The sequence below is a fragment of the Melospiza melodia genome, chromosome 28 (assembly GCF_035770615.1).
Source record: "Melospiza melodia melodia isolate bMelMel2 chromosome 28, bMelMel2.pri, whole genome shotgun sequence".
NCBI lineage: Eukaryota > Metazoa > Chordata > Aves > Passeriformes > Passerellidae > Melospiza > Melospiza melodia.
Genome location: NC_086221.1, coordinates 2,129,547 through 2,146,925, shown reverse-complemented (window position 1 = coordinate 2,146,925; position 17,379 = coordinate 2,129,547). Strand labels below are relative to the sequence as shown.

General features: G+C 47.2%; 2 protein-coding genes across 4 annotated transcripts in view; one reads left to right on the top strand and one right to left on the bottom strand.

Annotated features, from left to right (window-relative positions):
* CEPT1 (choline/ethanolamine phosphotransferase 1) overlaps nucleotides 1-889 on the bottom strand; it is a 32,879-nt gene extending 31,990 nt beyond the window's left edge. The window contains exon 1 of one of the 2 annotated variants that reach the window (XM_063178025.1): nucleotides 857-889. The gene's annotated coding sequence lies outside the window, so the exon portion shown is untranslated. Of the gene's footprint in view, nucleotides 1-13; nucleotides 87-856 lie in introns of those variants that run through there. The other variant, XM_063178024.1, reaches the window with a different exon arrangement.
* On the top strand, nucleotides 78-17,379 carry DRAM2 (DNA damage regulated autophagy modulator 2). 2 transcript variants are annotated; one of them, XM_063178028.1, is made up of 9 exons: nucleotides 78-138; nucleotides 4,784-4,875; nucleotides 8,238-8,395; nucleotides 9,350-9,417; nucleotides 9,973-10,112; nucleotides 12,301-12,478; nucleotides 15,765-15,847; nucleotides 16,521-16,613; nucleotides 17,063-17,379. In XM_063178028.1, the coding sequence occupies exons 3-9, from the start codon at nucleotides 8,265-8,267 to the stop codon at nucleotides 17,168-17,170; spliced, it is 801 nt and encodes a 266-aa protein (XP_063034098.1). In that variant the 5' UTR covers nucleotides 78-138; nucleotides 4,784-4,875; nucleotides 8,238-8,264; the 3' UTR covers nucleotides 17,171-17,379. The 2 variants fall into 2 exon arrangements, with proteins under 2 accessions (XP_063034098.1, XP_063034099.1); XM_063178029.1 differs by lacking the exon at nucleotides 78-138 and adding an exon at nucleotides 1,365-1,566.

Genomic DNA, 17,379 nt, shown 5'->3' with positions numbered 1-17,379 from the left:
CCCCCAGCGCTACCTCCGCTCCCCGCACCGGGCGGCGCTGCTTTTACGCCCCTTTTGCGACGGCCGGAAAGGAGGCGGCGGCAGCGCGCGCCGGGGGCGGGGCCGGGGCAGCGCGAGGACGGCGCGGGAGCGGCTGAGGTGAAGGGAGGGGGGCGGGGGGACCCAAACATCGAACCCCAAACCCGCGTTCCTGTCAGCCCTGCCACCCCCTCAGAGAACCCACAACCTCCCCAGCCACCTTTGCCACCCCCCAGCGACCATCCCCCGGCCTCTTAGCGACCGCCCGGTGTTCCTGTCACTCCCTGTTACCCCCTCCGAGATCCTCTGTCACCCCCTCAGGGACCCCTCTTTACCCCCTCAGCGACCTTCCGATGTCGCTGTCACCAGGTCAGAGACCCCCTTGGAAACCCCTTGTCATCCCCTCAGAGATCCCCCACCCTCAGTGACGCCATGGCCTCTCTGTCAGTGACCCCCCGGTGCCCCTGACCCCCTCCATGTCACCCCCACCCCACTGCAGCCCCCCCCAGGTGCCCTGCACTCCCCTCTGCCCTTCGGGACCCCCAGAACCCTCAGCTGTCCTCCCTCCCTCTCCTGACAAATCTCCCTCATCCTCTTTGTGCCCCCCTGTCAGCCCCAGTGACCCCCCACCACCACATCCCCAGTGAACCCCATCACTTTAAGTAACTCCTCTGCCCCGAGGCCGCCACTGAGCCCCTCTGCCCCTTCCTCTCTCTGCCTTCAGCCTCCCGTTTCTCCCCTTCATTCCTTTTTCTTCCTTTTCTAAACCTCCCTCCATCCTGGTTCCTTTTCCCTTTGCTCTCTGATTGCCCCCAGCACCCCCCACTGCCGGTGTGACCTTGCAGTGACTCCAGTCCCAGCTGTCCCCTGGGAATCTCCCGGTGCCTCTGCCCCGAGGGCTCAGCTCAGGCAAGTGGGATTGGCCAGGGCCGTGACACCGAGCACCAGCCACTGTCACCGTGTACCGGGTGTCCCAAGCAGGCTTGGGGACACCCTGTGTTACAGTGTTACAGTGAACTGGCACTGTTTGGGTTGGCTCCAGGCCTTGCTGTGTCTTCCCAGGGAACAGAGTGGGGCCGGAACATGGAGACCCCCTGGAAGCTGCCCTCCAGGACTGAAAGATTTCATGGCAACTTTTTTGGTGTCTGTACTGAGAAAACACCCAAAATGAGTCACCTGTCATTACCCTGCAGCAGGGACAGCAGAGGTGACACATTTCCTACTTCTGACGTCAGTGCTTTGAGGATCAGTGACCTTTACCCATGGCTTATCAGTAAGACCTAACCTGTGCACGCTGTTCAGACACAGCCCCATCCAGCCTCTGTTTGTTTAGAAAGGCACAGACAAATTCCTCTGTCCTCCCCTCAGCACTGTCCACGGGAGAGTTTGCTGGAGACAACAGAAAGTGTCCCTAGGTAGTGCTTTATCACTGCCTGGCTGGCTGCAGAGCAGGGAAGAGGCAGGTTGACAACCCGGGGATCATCCGTAATTCAGGAATTTCTCTTTTCCCCACGTAACTCAACCATCTTTGCAACTTTGTCATTCCAGGTAACATGAACTTCCTCCCCTTGATGGTCTTGCCCACCTTTCATTTTCCTTTGGAGATTCTATTCCACATGCTCCAGCCTGGGTAGGGTGTGGCTGCATTCTTGCACTGGGAGAAACACTTCCAGAGGGTTAAAATCTCCTTTGCTTTTGAAACACTTTCTTCACTTGCCCTTGATATTGGAAACAGTCTGTGATACTCAAACTGGAGCTTAAAAAAAACCTTAGAACCTTAAAGTGCGTGAAGATCAGAATAGATGTTTAAGAAAATCATGTTTAAGAAAATAGTTATATGGAAAGTTGAGGCTGGCCATTGTTGTTGTATAATCTGCTTGCAAAGGAGCTTATGAAAAAACGAGTTTGAGTGTATGTTTTCCTTCTCCCTGTTGAAAACAAGGGGACGGGACAAGGTGTTGATAATAATTTATCTCAGGACCTTGCATCTGGCACATGGCAGTTCCTTTCTGCCTCCTGGTGTTTGGAGGTGCCTCTTTCTGTGCCCAGACAGAGCCTGGGAGCTGGCAGGGATGCAGGGCAGGGAGCTGGGACAGCCTGGAGCGCACCCTGCCCTGACTGTGCCCAGGGATTTGCAGAGTGAAGCCTGTGTTGGAGATGTGCAGTTTGCACCACAACAGTGGGAAAACTGACTTGATTCCACTGTAAAATATTTAATGAGGAGAGAGATGGAGGGAGAAAAGAACTCAGGCTAGATCTTGACTGACATAAGAGAATTTAAAGGAGGAGAAAATTATAAAACTCCTTTTAGTGTAAGGAGAGTTAGTGAGAGGGTTTCTGCTGGGGAAGGCAAGAGGGGCAGAGCCCAATTGGTGCCATCAGGAGGATGATCCCCCTGAGGGGCAGCAGATTCCTCCTGAGGGACAGCTCTGATCTCTGCTCTCTGTGAGCAGGGACAGACCCCAGGGACGGGCTGGAGCTGTGCCAGGGCAGGGTGAGGCTGGAGATAGGGAAAGGTTCTTCCCCCAGAGGGTGCTGGCACTGCCCAGGCTCCCCAGGGAATGGGCACAGCCCCGAGGCTGCCAGAGCTCCAGGAGTGTTTGGGCAGCACTGCCAGGGATGCCCAGGGTGGGATTGCTGGGGGGTCTGTGCAGGGCAGGGGCTGGGCTGGTGTGACCGTGTTCACAGGGGTCTGAGGATGAGGGAAGAGACAAGGATCTGACTCCAGGTTTCAGAAGGCTTGATTTAATATTTTATGATATATATTATATTAAAACTATACTAAAAGAATAGAAGAAAAGGATTTTATCAGAAGGCCAGCTAAGAAGAGAAAGAGAAGGAATGATAACAAAGGCTTGGGTCTCGGACAGAGAGTCCGAGCCAGCTGACTGTGACTGGCCATTAATTACAAACAACCACATGAGACCAATCACAGATCCACCTGTTGCATTCCACAGCAGCAGATAATCACTGTTTACATTTTGTTCCTGAGGCCTCTCAGCTTCTCAAGAGGAAACATCCTAAGGAAAGGATTTTTCATAAAAGATGTCTGTGACAGACTGGATGATCTTTGTGGGTCCCTTCCAGCTCAGGAAATTCCATGATTCCACCAGCCTGCACATACACTCTCAGTAAGAAGCTGTGCCTCAGCAGAGCTCTGTGGTGTGACTGAAGGTGCTCTTTGTGACAGACCACATGAAAATGATGATAAGTCATGTGCAGGGCTCAGCTCTGGGCTCAGTGACAGCTCAGGGTACAGAGATTCCCTGTCCTAACAGAGTGAGGGCTTCTCTCTGCCCAGCTTGTGTTGGAGCAGACAGTGCTGATGAGCTGCCTTTATTTTGTATGAAGGGCAGTGTGCAGGGAAAAGTTGGGAATAGCTGTTCTGCTTTACTAAGCTTGCCCTAGCCCAGGTAAATCAGTCTGCACAGGCACATAAATACCATCAGCAGGTAGAGAATCTGCATTGTCTGTGAGCTTCATGCCCACAGAGCTTCAGCCCCTCTGCATTCCCAAGGCAGTGCCTCAAACCTGTGGGAGGAGAAGTCAGGAGTTATGGAATGTCTGATTAAATGGACAGGCAGGATCCATGGCTGAGGACAACAGGGGGAGAGTCAACAAGACCAATGCCATGTTCTACCCTTGGGTCACAACAATCCCATGGAATGCTCCAAGCTGGGAAAGGAGTAGCTGGAAAGCTGGGAAAGGATCTGGGAATGCTGGTAACAGTGGCTGGACATGAGCCCAGGTGGGCAGGTAGGCCAGTGGAATCTGGGCTGTCACAGCCATGGCGTGCCCAGCGTGGTTCCCTGTGCTGGCACTGCTGGGGCAGCTCCAGCCCTGGGGCAGCTCTGGGCCCCTCCTGGCAGGAGAGACCCTGAGGGGCTGGGGTGTGTGCAGGGAAGGGAACGGAGCTGGGGAAGGGTCTGGAGCCCCAGGAGCAGCTGAGGGAGCTGGGAAAGGGGCTCAGCCTGGAGCAAAGGAGGCTCAGGGGGCCCTTGTGGCTCTGCACAACTCCTGACAGGAGGGGACAGCCGGGGGAGGTCGGGCTCTGTTGCCAGGCAACAAGGGCCAGGACAAGAGGACAAGAGAAGAGGAAGCTGCACCAGGGGAAGTTCAGGTTGGATATTGGGAAAAATTTCTTCCTGGAATATGTTGTCCAGCACTGGCACAGGCTGTCCAAGGCAGAGGTGGAGTCGCCATCCCTGGAGGGATTTAAAAGCTGTGGATGTGGCACCTGAGGATGTGGTTTAGTGGTGGCCTTGGCAGTGCCAGAGGTTAGACTTGATGATCTTAGAGGCCTTCTCCAGCTTAAATGGTCCTATGATACTCAGGTTGCTCCAGGCCCTCTCCAGCCATGTATTTAGCGTTGCACCAGCAGGACATTGGGATGTGTGTCCACAATGAAATGGGAAGTCTCCATATTCTGTGCCCTTTCTTAGGTGAAAGCCATGGTCTTAGACACTGGTTTTAGTTGCATTCACTTCATCTCTTGAAAGCTCTTCAGTTCAAATTAAATGGTTGTGTAGACAACTCCTAAAATCAAAGAGCCTTAATCACCAGTTTTTCTTCATTTCTACCTCTCCACCACACACAAGCTTCACTCCTTAACCTGCTTGGAATGCAGGAAAAACACTGTGGGGAAGCCAACAGTCAAACCTGTGTCCAGTCAGCAGCACTGACTAACAGAAGGTGCTAAGAAGAATAAACATGGCAAGAGGTACAGAAGAACCTCACATCTTGCTTTTTTTCCTTTATATCTCAGAGTGAAAAAAATGACACGAACGTGGAGCTTCAGCAGAAAAATGACCTTGGATTCCCCTTAAGTGACATGTCCTCTGCTGCCCTTTTTCTCAGGTATGTGGAATGTGGTTGGTTGGGTGGTTGGTTGGTTTGTTTGCAGGGGAAAGTATGTTAGCTCAGAAATAAAATTAAGGCGCTGTGAATATTTAAATGTGAAATGAAAAGTATATTCAGACTGACTGATTGGAGCTGGGAATTACATACCCAGGAACATAACATTTATAACAGAGAATGTCATGCAAAATCCTCATTTCTCTTTCAAATTCCCAATTTACTCATACTAGAGGTGGGATTGTGAGGTTACAGTCATTACTGCTTGCAGCCTTAAAATCATGATCAGATGGCAAACTTTATATTTAGCTTAAAAATGGGCAAGAGATCAGGCAACTCGAATTCTGTCAATCTGTTCTTATTCACTACATATCCTGTTAGACACCTTTACCTGTCCCCAACCAGCTTTCTCACAAGCAGCTGAACCTTCACCTTTACAAGGCTGCAGTTGTCTATTCTATGCAAGGGTTGTGAAAGTTGACCAGCTCTGACCTCTTGCAAGATTCACCCACTTTTGTTTCAACTTTTTTCTGGCCATGAGACTTTCTAGTCTTGGTGCTTCCTCTTTCTTCCTTTCTCTTCCTCCTTTCTTTCAGCCTGTCCACCCCAGGCCATGCCCTTGTAAAATCTCTCAATACTTCCTTCTAATTTCTTTCAACATTATTTTGCTTTTCTCACATACAGATCTTTGCCTGGATGCCCCTGGATGTTCACTCTCCATTATTTGCTCTTCACCTTTATCCTTTTTCATCTTCCATTTACAGTCTCCAGTTTTAAACATGTTGAAACACTTTTTCTCCTCTTCTCTCCAGTGACCATCAGGAAACACTCTTTCCCTTTGGGGGTGACTGGCACTGGTCATCCCAGGCTCCCCAGAAAGGTTGTGATATCTCCATCCTTGGGGTGTCATCCTGCACTACTGGCTCTGGTGACCCTGCTTGAGCAGGGGGATGGGCCGGGTGACTCCCAGAGCTCCTTCCCCACCTCAGCCATTCTGGGAGGCTGAAATAGCTCTGGTTGTGTTTGAAGCTAGTAGCAAATTGCTTTTGCAGCAAGAGTAGGGAGGAGTCACAGTTCTCTCTGTGTGAGCTCACTAGGGTGGCCCCTTGTCTTGGTTTGAAAAGACAGGTGTCTGCTAAGGAAGGCAGAAGCCTCCCCTGAATGGAAAATGTAAACCCCCTCCCTCCAAATTATAATTTTGAAATTAGGGGGGCTCTGAGGCAAAGATATGGGAGCAGGAATAACAGTTCTTTATTAGGGAAGAAAATAAAATTACAATTAACAATGCAGTAATACAAAACAACACTGCCAGAGTCAGAACAGGAGCTGACACCCTGTGGGTCAGGGAGGTGGCAGCAGCCCCATTCAATGGTGGCTCAGCCCTCCTGCAGTGCCAGCTGTGGTTCTGTTGAAGCAGGGATCCTGTAGAAGGCTGTAAGTCTTCCTCTGAAGATCCAGGGGTGGTGTACAGGAGGGCCTGGTCTTCCTCTGGGAATGCAGTGGGCAAAAGGCTGCCTGTGGCCTTCCAGATCTCTGATTCTATCCAGATAGGAGTGCTTGGCTCCTCTCTCTGGGCAGAGCTTCTCCCAGTGGGATGATGGAATTGGATCAGCCATGCAGTGACACTCAATGGCCTTGTTAACAGCACATACCTCCTGGAGGGAGGATGGGTTGTGGAAGAGAAGAAAAACTGCCCAATTAACAGAAGATAACTCCTCCATCAGATAGGAATAGAATACACCCCTCATTTCCAACCTAAGATACCCTTCTTGCTCTTAGAGAAGACTTGAGACACAGATTTGCTGTCAGGCTGAGATTTAGGGAACTGGACAGTGTGAGTACAGGGTCATAATTTCACTGCACTGTGCGTGGATCTCTTCCTCTCACCTGTAAAATAGCAACTGCTGTGAGCAACCCTTGAGTGTGAGGGTTGTGGTTGGTAGCAGTGAACTCAGATAGCTGAGAGATCATGAAGCCAGGCTGGTTGGAGCTCAGCAATCTGCTCTAGTGAAAGGTGCCCCTGCCCTGTTAATATTGTTATTATTGATATTACAATCCATGGGAAAGTTCTGGTTCACTCTCCACAAAAGAATTGGGTTTATGTTCTGAAACCTCCGTCAGTGATATCTTCTGAAAGTTAACTTCACAGCATAGAATAAATACATCTAAACATTACTTCATTTTTTTTAATCTAAACTATGAAGGGTTTTTATATTTTCACTGATATTTCGTCCTAAACATTGATAAATTAAAAAAACAGACTAATTTTGAAAAATTGTTGCTGAATGGCAAAGTAATTTTCTGTCCCACTCTGTGAGGTACCTCAGTACAGGTACCTCAGTACAGTCTTCTCCTTGGCAGTACCCAAATCTAGCTAGGATGGGAGATGTGGGGAAATTGAGCTGTTTGCTCAACATTAACACAGTGAGCCCAGGAAACTCCCCCGGTGCTTTGAGAGAGCCCATCAGCATATTATGGAGGGACTACAAAATGAGACAAAGAGGACTCAGAGTAGAAAATAAAACATATGTGTGTGCAACTAATGGCAGGGTTAGTGGGATTTTGGGATTTTCCTCCCTGTGAGGTAGGTGAGGCTCTAGCACACATTGCCCTGAGAAGCCGGGGCTGCCCCATGCCTGGAAGGGTCCCAGGCCAGATTGGACAGGGCTTGGAGCAACCTGGGATAGTGGAAGGTGTCCCTGACATGGCAGAAGGTTGAACAAGATGGAGTTTAAAATCCCTTCCAGCCCTGGGACTCTATAACAGATGTCAAGTCACAGAGTCTGACAGGGAATAATTGAGGGCAGGTATTAAAGTAATTTTGGGTCATTTCCTCCACATCTGCCCAGCTAAGTGTTAATAGAAGCTGGAGACTCCACCATCAGTTGCAATGTCAGTGCAGAGACACATTCTCTGTCAGCTCACTCTACTGACCTGGGGTTGTGACACAAGACAGAGAAGAAAATGGAGTCACTTATTCAAAGTGACCCACTTGACCCTTTTCTGGCAGCAAAAAATCCAAGCCACATAGTAAAATGACAGTGCTGGTTTCTAATGATACTCTAAGAATTTCAGAATTAACATTTCCAGATTTAATTCTGCTTATTTATGATTTCTTCTGTGAAGTCAGTGTTCACTTTGGGTTTGCAGGAAAGAACTGAGATATATCAAACTGCTGTATGGGAAGCAGCCTGCCTCAAGGAAAGCAAAACTTCAGAGTCCTCATAGTAAAATCCTAGATAACATTTGAGAATCTCAGCAAACCTTTGAGAACTCTCAGTAAACCCTTGAGAACTCAGTAAATTTGAGAATCTCAGTAAGTGTTTGAGAACTCTTAGTAAACCTTTGCATTTGGTTCTTGCCAGTGTCTGGAGGCAGAAGTCAGTCCTGAGATGTGGTGGTTCCAGCAAGGCCTCTCGTTCCTGCCCGTGGCGCTGGTTGTGTGGTCAGCAGCATCGTTTGTGTTTTCCTACATTACTGCAATTGTCCTGCACCATGTTGACCCTTTGGTGCCCTACATCAGGTCAGTGATGTCCACCCTGTGACAGAGCACTGAAATGACCCCACTCCTGTGAATTCTTCCCAACTCCAGACTTAAATAGCAGTTCTTACCCAGCAGCTCCAGTTCTAAAGTTACTCTTTAGAGCCATTACAGATATAGTTATAGGTGATATTAAACTGACTAAGGGGAAATTCAGGCTAAATGTTAGGAAGAAATTCCGTCCCTGTGTGGGTGGTGAATCCTGGCACACTTTGCCCAGAGATACTGTTGCTGTCCCATGCCTGGAAGTGTCCAAGGCCAAGTTGGACGGGGCTTGAAGCAGCCTGGGATAGTGGAAGATGTCCCTGATTGGAATGAGGTGGTTCAGATGAGCGTTAAGGTCCTTCCCAACCCAAGCCATTCTGGGATTTATGTGTTACTCTATTTAAAGGTGTCTGGTTTTGTGCAAAACTCTTAAGCTTTGGCTCTGTGAGCATACCCTTAAAATGATGATGAACTGGGTGTGCCTCACCACATCCCTGGGGTGCTTCACCACATCCCTGCTCAGAGTGAAGCCACTTGCTGCCACCAGGTTTGTTGCACCAGAAAATCCATACTAAAATCTACATTGCCAACTTTATTCTGTCAAGGCTGATATATATAACTCAAACTTTGCTCTTCCAGTTTTCCATGTTCTTAATTTTTCCAGTTTTAATCCTTTTTATTCACCTTTTATGGCATCAAGACCAATATGAAAGGAACAGTTACTCTGAGCATGATCATTCCCTGTGCCAGGGAGAGCTTGTCTTTACTCTGGTGATTTCTACAGCTCTAAAACCAGCACAGCATAGTTTGAGTAATGAAAAATTCAATGAAAATCATGTGGGAGGCACTTTTTTACATGTCCTTTGTAGACTGAAAGAAGTAAAGTTGTGTTGGAAGTATTTTTAACATAAATAATATAGGATATGTTATCACCACATTTATCTTTTCCAGTGATACAGGGACAATACCACCTGAAAGATGCTTATTTGGGATCATGTTAAATGTTTCAACCTTTTTGGGTGAGTACAGAAAACTGTCCTTGGTGAGCTGCAGGCAGTTCTGGAATGCATCAGCTTAAAAAAAGTTGACTTCCTTCTCAAGATCATTAAACAGCCCAGAATTGTCACTCAAAAACTAACTACTGAGCAATAAATCTCACTCCTCTTAAGCAATTCAAAGTGTTTGTCAGGGATGTTATCCATTAATTGCCAGTATGGCAATTGCAGATTCCAGAAGGACAAAAAATGCATTCAAAAAAACAAACAGAAAAGTAAAGCAATAAAAATGCAAATTCAAGGCAGTCACCTTACCTGTGCTGCAACAATGGAGGCAGGGAAAACAACCCAATATGGCTTTTAAATGAAATAGATCAGAAAAATCTATTCATTTGACTAGTTTGCCATTATACTATTTCAATTTTCATTTCCAGCCTTTCACCTTTCCTATTTCACTGTGCCTTAAAAAAATTCCTGTATTTTAAAAGTTGCCTCTGACCCTCAGCATCTTCCCCGGTAAGCAGGGACACTGCAGGATTCCCCTGCAGGAATCTCACTGCCTGTGCCTGTCCTCGGCAGGGATGGCCACCATGTACGTCCGCTACAAACAAGTGTCTGCCCTGAGCCCAGAAAAACCCAAGATCCTCAAGCTGAATAAGCTGGGCCTCACACTGGGATGGATGAGCTGCTTTGGACTCTGCATTATTGCAAATTTCCAGGTTTGTGCTCTGCCTGCACTGCTCTGCCCCTGCCAGAGCTGTGTCTGTTCTGAGATACCCAGTGTCACACCTGATAAACTGCAGAGTTACGGAAAGCAACTTTCCGTGGCAAACTGCTTCTTTGTGAAATTCTCTACAGAGAACAGTTAAAAGATATAAGGTTTGACTTTTAATTTGCTATTTATTCCTTATTTGCTTTGGGACTAGTGAGAAGCTGTTCATGACATTTCAAAACATTCATAACCACCAAGCATTGCAGAAGCTGCACTTGGATTTCCTTCCAGGCAGGTTGAAAGCCTGAGATCCAGATTGAAAGCCCACAACTGTGGCTCAGGGAAATCAGATATCAAATAGTATAAACGGTATCAAAAACTTGTTACAACTAGAAGTAAAGCCTACAAAACCACCCAACCCCACAAGCCCAGCTCTGGAAGAGCTGCCCTCTTGGGTAGATCTTCCTTCAAACCTTCTCAAATTCTTGAAAATTCTGCAACATTAATTTTTCTGATTTTCTCCATTCCAGGCCTCTATTTTTTTTTCTACCCAATACTTTCCACTCCAAAAAAACCAAATCGGATATTCTCACTCATCACAGCATGAGCAGCTCCCCTTTGTTGGCTTTATTTGCCAGGTGATTGTATAATTGCCAGCACATTAATTACCTGATGGATTTTGGGGCTCTGTTGTGGTGCCTGTAGCCACCACAGGCTATAGTGTCACTTCAGGCTCCTGCTGGATTAGGGACAGGGAAAACAAAAGAGGAAAAGCTCTTGGGAAGCTCCACCTTTTCCCTAGCACAGCTCCTCAAGTGCTTTAGCACCCCCTGTCTTAGAAACCTCAGCACTCTCATTTAGGCATTTTTTCTTTCAGAGGCCTCAATCTATTTACTATTTTCTAGAGCCCTCAGAGGTCCCAGCCTCCCATTCCACACTTCCACACGAGAAGAATCCTCCAGGGTCTGCTCAACTCCATTATTTCCCTCCACTGCCCTCAAGAGGGTTTTTCTACTTTATTTGTATTTCACAACAGTCAAAACCCAGTAGGTGCATGTTAATCTCATAACAGTTCGTGTCTCGTTTAATCTTAAGCAAAACAAAAGTTGGAAGTGATGCATTTACATATTGCCCTGAAATCCACTGGTGATTGAAGACCTCAAAGTGTGAAAATAGAGAATTTCTCTCTGCTGACACCTCCCTGCACAGTACATGATTTTGGAGCGAACACCTTTGCAACCTGCTTATTTCTTAAATAGAAATTCTCACTGTAGATGCAGAACTTAAAATTTGTTTGTGCACAGAAAGGGCACAAGGAAAAGCTTGATCTTAAGAGTTACTCAGTAAGATTCTCAGTAAGAGAACCTCATGTTTGAGGGCAGGAAACATCTGCATGATTGGGGTGCAGGAGTCTGCCCAGCCTGTCCTTATGCAACAAGTCAGATGACTACAACAACTTTTTGTTCCCTGTCTCTGGCTCATGTGCTAAGCTGGGCATGAGAGTTAAGGGGTGAGCACACCTGGGTTTTCACACACATATATTTTAATAATAAATTTTTAGTTGGGTTGGATTTTTTGGAATATCTTCTGGTTTTATTTTTGCTATTTGACACTTGGTCCTCCTGGTGGTGTTTTTAAGTATTGCTGCTTGATTGAACCTTGTTCCTTCAGAGTACTGGTACTAAGTACCAGTTCTAAGGTACTAAATTGACAAACAATCTTTATTCAAACCAGAGTTCATTCAGAGAAATGCAAAACCTCATTATTTTTAATCCAAAATTGGGTGCCAGAATCATGTTGTGCCTGTCCTGTATTACATAATCTTTCATAGATACACAGGTTCCTGGGGTAGAAATGTTGTCACTCCCACTCCCTGCCCACTTGCAGGGATTCTCTCACCCAATTCCTGTGATATTGTCCATTTATGAGAAGAGCCCTCACAAATTCCTGTACTGAAGGTACAGCTGTGACCTGTAACTTCACCACAAGAATTTAACAAATGCAGGAATTCCAGAGGCTGGCAGGTTTTGGCTTCCAGACATCTTACAATGGTGCTTCCAGAAAAGTCTCCTGAGGACTGGCACAGTCCAGAACTGCTTAGCTCAGAATGGGGGGAGGTCACTGAGGGGTGGATGCCAGAGTTTTACAAAAGAAGATGAAACCGGGTTTTCACAGGCTGCACTTTCTTTCCCTAGAAATGCATCCTGTACTACATCCACGTGCTGGGAGCCTGCCTGACCTTCGGGGTGGGCTCCATTTACATGCTGGTTCAGACCATCCTCTCCTACCTGATGCAGCCAGAACTTCACAGCAAAGAAATCTTCTGGGCCCGCCTGGCCGTGTTCCTGTGGAGCTGTTCCAGCATCCTGAGCAGTATCCTTTGTCTGGGCACTGGCACCAAAACCCAACAGTCTCCACAGGATTTACACCTACTTGAGCTGAACCACCATGCCACACGAGTCCTTGATTGTACACCCCATAGTGTGCCCTTTTCTGTATTCCAGCCTGGGAATTTCAGGGAAAATGGTTAATCCCTTTAATACTTTTAATATTCCCCCCTGGATGTTTAAGAAAAAACAAAAAAGGTAAGAGGGACAGTTACTACCCTTTCTCCTACCCTTTCCTACTGCACACCAGAGACTGAAAACAGGAAAAATAGGAATTTATCCCCAAGAGGTCTGACTAAATTAAGAAATATGGGGCCAAAGGGAAGTGTGCTTAAAGGATGGGTGGTTTCAATGGGGAAAAAAAAAAAAGGTAAGAAATAAAAGTGTGTTCCTGAGGACAGAAATGGTGCAGAGTGTTAGAGTTGAAACAACTGAAAAAGAAGCCCAGAATGTAGCACAAGAGGAAGAGACCATGTGGAGCAGGGCTGCCTGTGCCAGCTGGCTCTGGAGCAGGGATGATGTGCTGGCACTTGCCAGGGAGACAAGTCTGGAGCACATTTCAAGGGTGACTCATGGGGGGACTTTGATCTCCTCCTTGCCCATCCTGCAATTCAAAAGACAAGATATTTCTGACTGGCATTCCCTACCACCTTCTCTCAGCATCAGACTCCATCACCCCCTTTAGCTCTGAATTCCAAGTGCTGGAAGCAGCTGTGGGGTTTAGAGAAAGAGAGAAACACAGAATGGTTTGTGTTGAAGGGACCTCTCAGTGGGAATCCATTCCCATTTAGCCATATATTTATACCACAAATGTGAGCAAACTCACTCAGAAATAGAGGCCTTTTCCTCTCCCCAGTCATTGAAACAGTCAGGAAACTCCACCAGAACAATTCTCCTGCTCACCACAATGGACTTGGAAATTTGATTTAAAAATTAAACTCAGTTTTTGTGTCTAACAGGACAACAATACCAAACTGCCTGAGTTCCAGAGACACAAGTTGCAAACCCCATTGCTTAGACACTGTCTCTCTGCAGCTGTAGCCAGGCCACTGATTTAATCCCCACCAATCCCACGTATTTCCAGGCTGGCAGCCAATACCAACACTAAACCCTATGTCCCATTTCCCAAGGTTGGAGCATCTCACTGGGCTCCCATCCCTGCTGCTGCAGGATTATAGAATCAGTAGGAGTCATTGAACAGGGACAGTGGGGCACAGTTATCCATCATGAAGAACCTTCTCCTGCTGAGGGGCCTTGGCAGGCAGCAAGGAAATCATCCGAGAAACTTTGAGAATTGTTGTATTTAACAGGAATTTTTGGTATTAGCAAACAAGATTTTCAGCTTTGAATAGAAAGGAACCAAATGGGTGAAACTAAAATATGTTCTATGAACAATATGATCTGCTGCAAGTTATGTTCCTCTTACAGATGCCAAAAGCCCACAAACCTCAGATTTATAGAGATTTTTGTGCCAATGTAGTCTAACCAAAATTATAGGGAAGTTATAGAAGTAATGATGTGTACATATATAACAATGAAAGAGGAAGAAAAGGGAAATTATTGTTCTAAATTAACAGCTCATAATGTAATAAAGGAAAGAAAAGGAAAGGGAGAAGTCTGCAGCCTTGGGTTAAATGGTTGTAACAGGTACTGGAAGACAGAAGGAAATGTATTTTGTGTCAGCTCTGGGGTCACAGCAGTGCCCATCCCCTGTGCTGGCACTGCTGGGGCAGCTCTGGGCCCCTCCTGACAGGAGAGACCCTGAGGGGCTGGGGTGTGTGCAGGGAAGGGAACGGAGCTGGGGAAGGGTCTGGAGCCCCAGGAGCAGCTGAGGGAGCTGGGAAAGGGGCTCAGCCTGGAGCAAAGGAGGCTCAGGGTGCCCTTCTGGCTCTGCACAACTCCTGACAGGAGGGGACAGCCAGGATGGGGTTGTGCTCTGCTGCTGGGGAGCAAGGGCTAGGACAAGAGGAAATGGCCTCAAGCTGTGCCAGGGGAGGTTCAGGTTGGATATCAGGGAAAATTTCTTCCTAGAAAGGGTGGTCAGGCACTGGCACAGGCTGCTCAGGGCAGTGGTGGAGTCACCATCTCTGGAGAAATTTAAAAGGCATGTGGATATGGCACTTGAGGACATAGATTTGTGGTGGCCTTGGCCTTGGGGAAAAATTGGACTCAACCTCAGAGGTCTTTTCCAACCTAAACAATTCTCTGAATCTATGAAAATACTCCTGGTCCTGTGGTGGAGTGTAAGAGCAGAACTGCCAGCCCAGAGCAAGGCAGTTGATGACCCACTGTACTGGGGGGCAGGGGGGAATGAGAACCAGTTATTTTTATATCACAGTGATTAAATTCTTCCCACTGCAGCAGGAACTCAGACAGATAACAAACAGCTCCTAGAGCTGCCCAGTTCAATTAAGCAGAAAATTGGGGTTCTTTGGTCCAATCAGTAATCAGAGCTCCTAAACCACTCACATCCATTTTTAAATAAGCTTTGGAAGTCTAGGTTCTTAAGGCCATGTTTGTGCTAGGAAGTCCAGTCTTGTTCACCACCAAAATTAATTTTTAACATCAGGAGGCTCTTCATGTTATTCTCGTTAACCACTGAAGAATTTAATATCTTAATCCTATGAAAATCAGGTTGTCTATAAATTAATGATCTGAGTTTTATTTGTTGTGTAGCAAGAGCACTTTTTTGGGTACCTTCCCCATCTAAGATGTTGAAGAAGTGACATCAAACACTCCAGAAAGATCCAGGTCTTGGATTAAATGGGGGATCATTGTCACATGGGGTGAAATCCAAAGCACTTCTCAAACCTTGACTAAGAGGGAAACAGAAAAGCCAAAAATGCTCTCTGCTGCAGGTGATACAGAATTCCAACCTGTGGCCCACAGCAAGAATGCAAGGTAGTTTAGACATTGACAGGCCATCAGAGGAAGAGATCTAGACTCTTGTTAGGGTGGGAAACACCAGTAAAATGCTCAGTAAGTGTGCACATCCGATCATAGCTTAAACACTTCCATGAGAGCGCCGTGTTTGATCAGAGGAATGATGAGAGGCAGCACACAGAGAACATAAATAATGGGTTTAGGTTCAAATTAACCTTTTCACAATAACCAGTGGGTTGGGAAAGCTACAGGTTGAAGGGCACAATATGAACATCCTTGGCAGCATTACTGCTCCTCAGGATGAGATCTCATAGCCTCAGCTCAACACAGTCTGCAAGTTCCATGTTCCTCATTCTTGGCCTTGAATCTTCTTTAACCTCTTCCCTCAGTGTTTGTGTCCTCAGTTGTGTTGTACAGTGGCTTGTATGGACAGAACCTGGTGCAGAAGCTGCACTGGAACCCCCAGGAAAGAGTAAGTGATTGGGGGGGAATGGAGACCAAATCCAGCTGGATTTGGAGGGACAGGTGGGAACTTCCTGCAGTTCACAACACAGACTGGGGTGGGAGAGGAGAGAGCTGTGCCAGCAGAACCAGCCAGCAGCTCCTTGGAATTGTGGAGTCCCAGACTGGGGTGGGTTGGGAGGGACCTTTAGGCCCATCCAGTTCCATCCCCTGCCATGGGCAGGGACATACCCCAGGTTGCTCCAAGCCCTGTCCAACCTGGCCTTGGACTTCCAAGGATGGAGCATCCACAGCTGCTTTGGGCAACCTGTGCCAGCACTTGTTGAAGTCCTGATTGCACAAAACTGTTGGATCTTCAAGTGTAACTCTAAATTAATCCCTCCTGCATCTTGAGGAGGGCCTTGAACCTCCCTGCTCTTTGTTAGTTGAGCTCTGGATTGAGCCTTCAGGTTTTGCAGGTGCATATTAAAAGTGGGCATCATCCCAGTTGGAGCAGGTGTTTTCCTGGTCATTTTCATTCTTCAGTACTTCATTCTTGGAGATTCCAGATACAGTAAAGGATTTTGGTGTCCAGTGGAATTAGTTCTGGATGCAGGATCTCACATGGGATGTCACAAGTCATCCTTGTGCCACTGCAGGTTCCAGAGCAGTTTTCACCCAGATTGTTTCCCTCTGTAACACAGGGCTACACCCCCCACATGATCAGCACCATCTCCGAGTGGTCATTGGCATTCTCCTTCCTCAGCTTCTTCCTCACCTACATCCGTGACTTCCAGGTAAAATGAAGTTAACATTCTTTGTTTCTGAATAACCCAGTGTGGAGCTGGAGGGCAGCCTTAGATTTTATGGGATCATGGAATCATTTTAGTTGGAGAAGACCTTTAAGGTGATGGAATCCAGCCATTAACCTGGCATGGATCAGTCACCAGGGCTGGAGACCCATGAGCAGCTCTGTGACCCCCATAGAGTCTGTCCCTGCTGTGTTACCACAGCTCCAGCATCAGGCTGGCTTTAACTGGCCCTGCCTGACTTCCAGGCCTGTCACAGCCACAGGGGCCTTTTCCTCCAGGACAAGGCAAATGATGGAGCCAGTCCAGAGCACAGCTAGGAGCCAGGCACATGGTTCTGAGCTGATCTGTTGGTGTTTCCTCTGGCCACTGAGCTTCCCAGTGCCAAGGCAGTGAGGGAGCCACTGACATGGACCCCCTTTGCTTTTCCTCCACAGAAAATCTCCCTGCGAGCCGTGGTCAGCCTGCAGGGCCAGACCCTGCACGAGAGTCCAGGGAGCTTCAGGGCAGAAGACCAGGCACTGCTCATAGCAGGGAGCATCTGATGGATGGAGAGAACTCAGGAATTTAATAGCAATAACAGCTGTTATTTCTAAACATTTATTTTCTATAAAAAAAATGTATGAAGCGATTGTCTTGTACTTGACATCAAGGGCTTTGCACAGCTTTGCAAATGTTACCAGTACTGTGAATGAGTCTGTGACATTTCCAAAATTTCCAATGTCATGAAGGATTAAATGAAGGCTGTTAATGA

Excerpts from the sequence above, each read along its gene's own strand:
- DRAM2 (XM_063178028.1), top strand. The coding sequence starts at position 8,265 with ATGTGGTGGTTCCAGCAAGGCCTCTCGTTCCTGCCCGTGGCGCTGGTT. Across the intron at positions 10,113-12,300 it reads GCATTATTGCAAATTTCCAG|AAATGCATCCTGTACTACAT; the intron begins GTTTGTGCTCTG and ends TTCTTTCCCTAG. Across the intron at positions 12,479-15,764 it reads CTGTTCCAGCATCCTGAGCA|TGTTTGTGTCCTCAGTTGTG; the intron begins GTATCCTTTGTC and ends CTCTTCCCTCAG.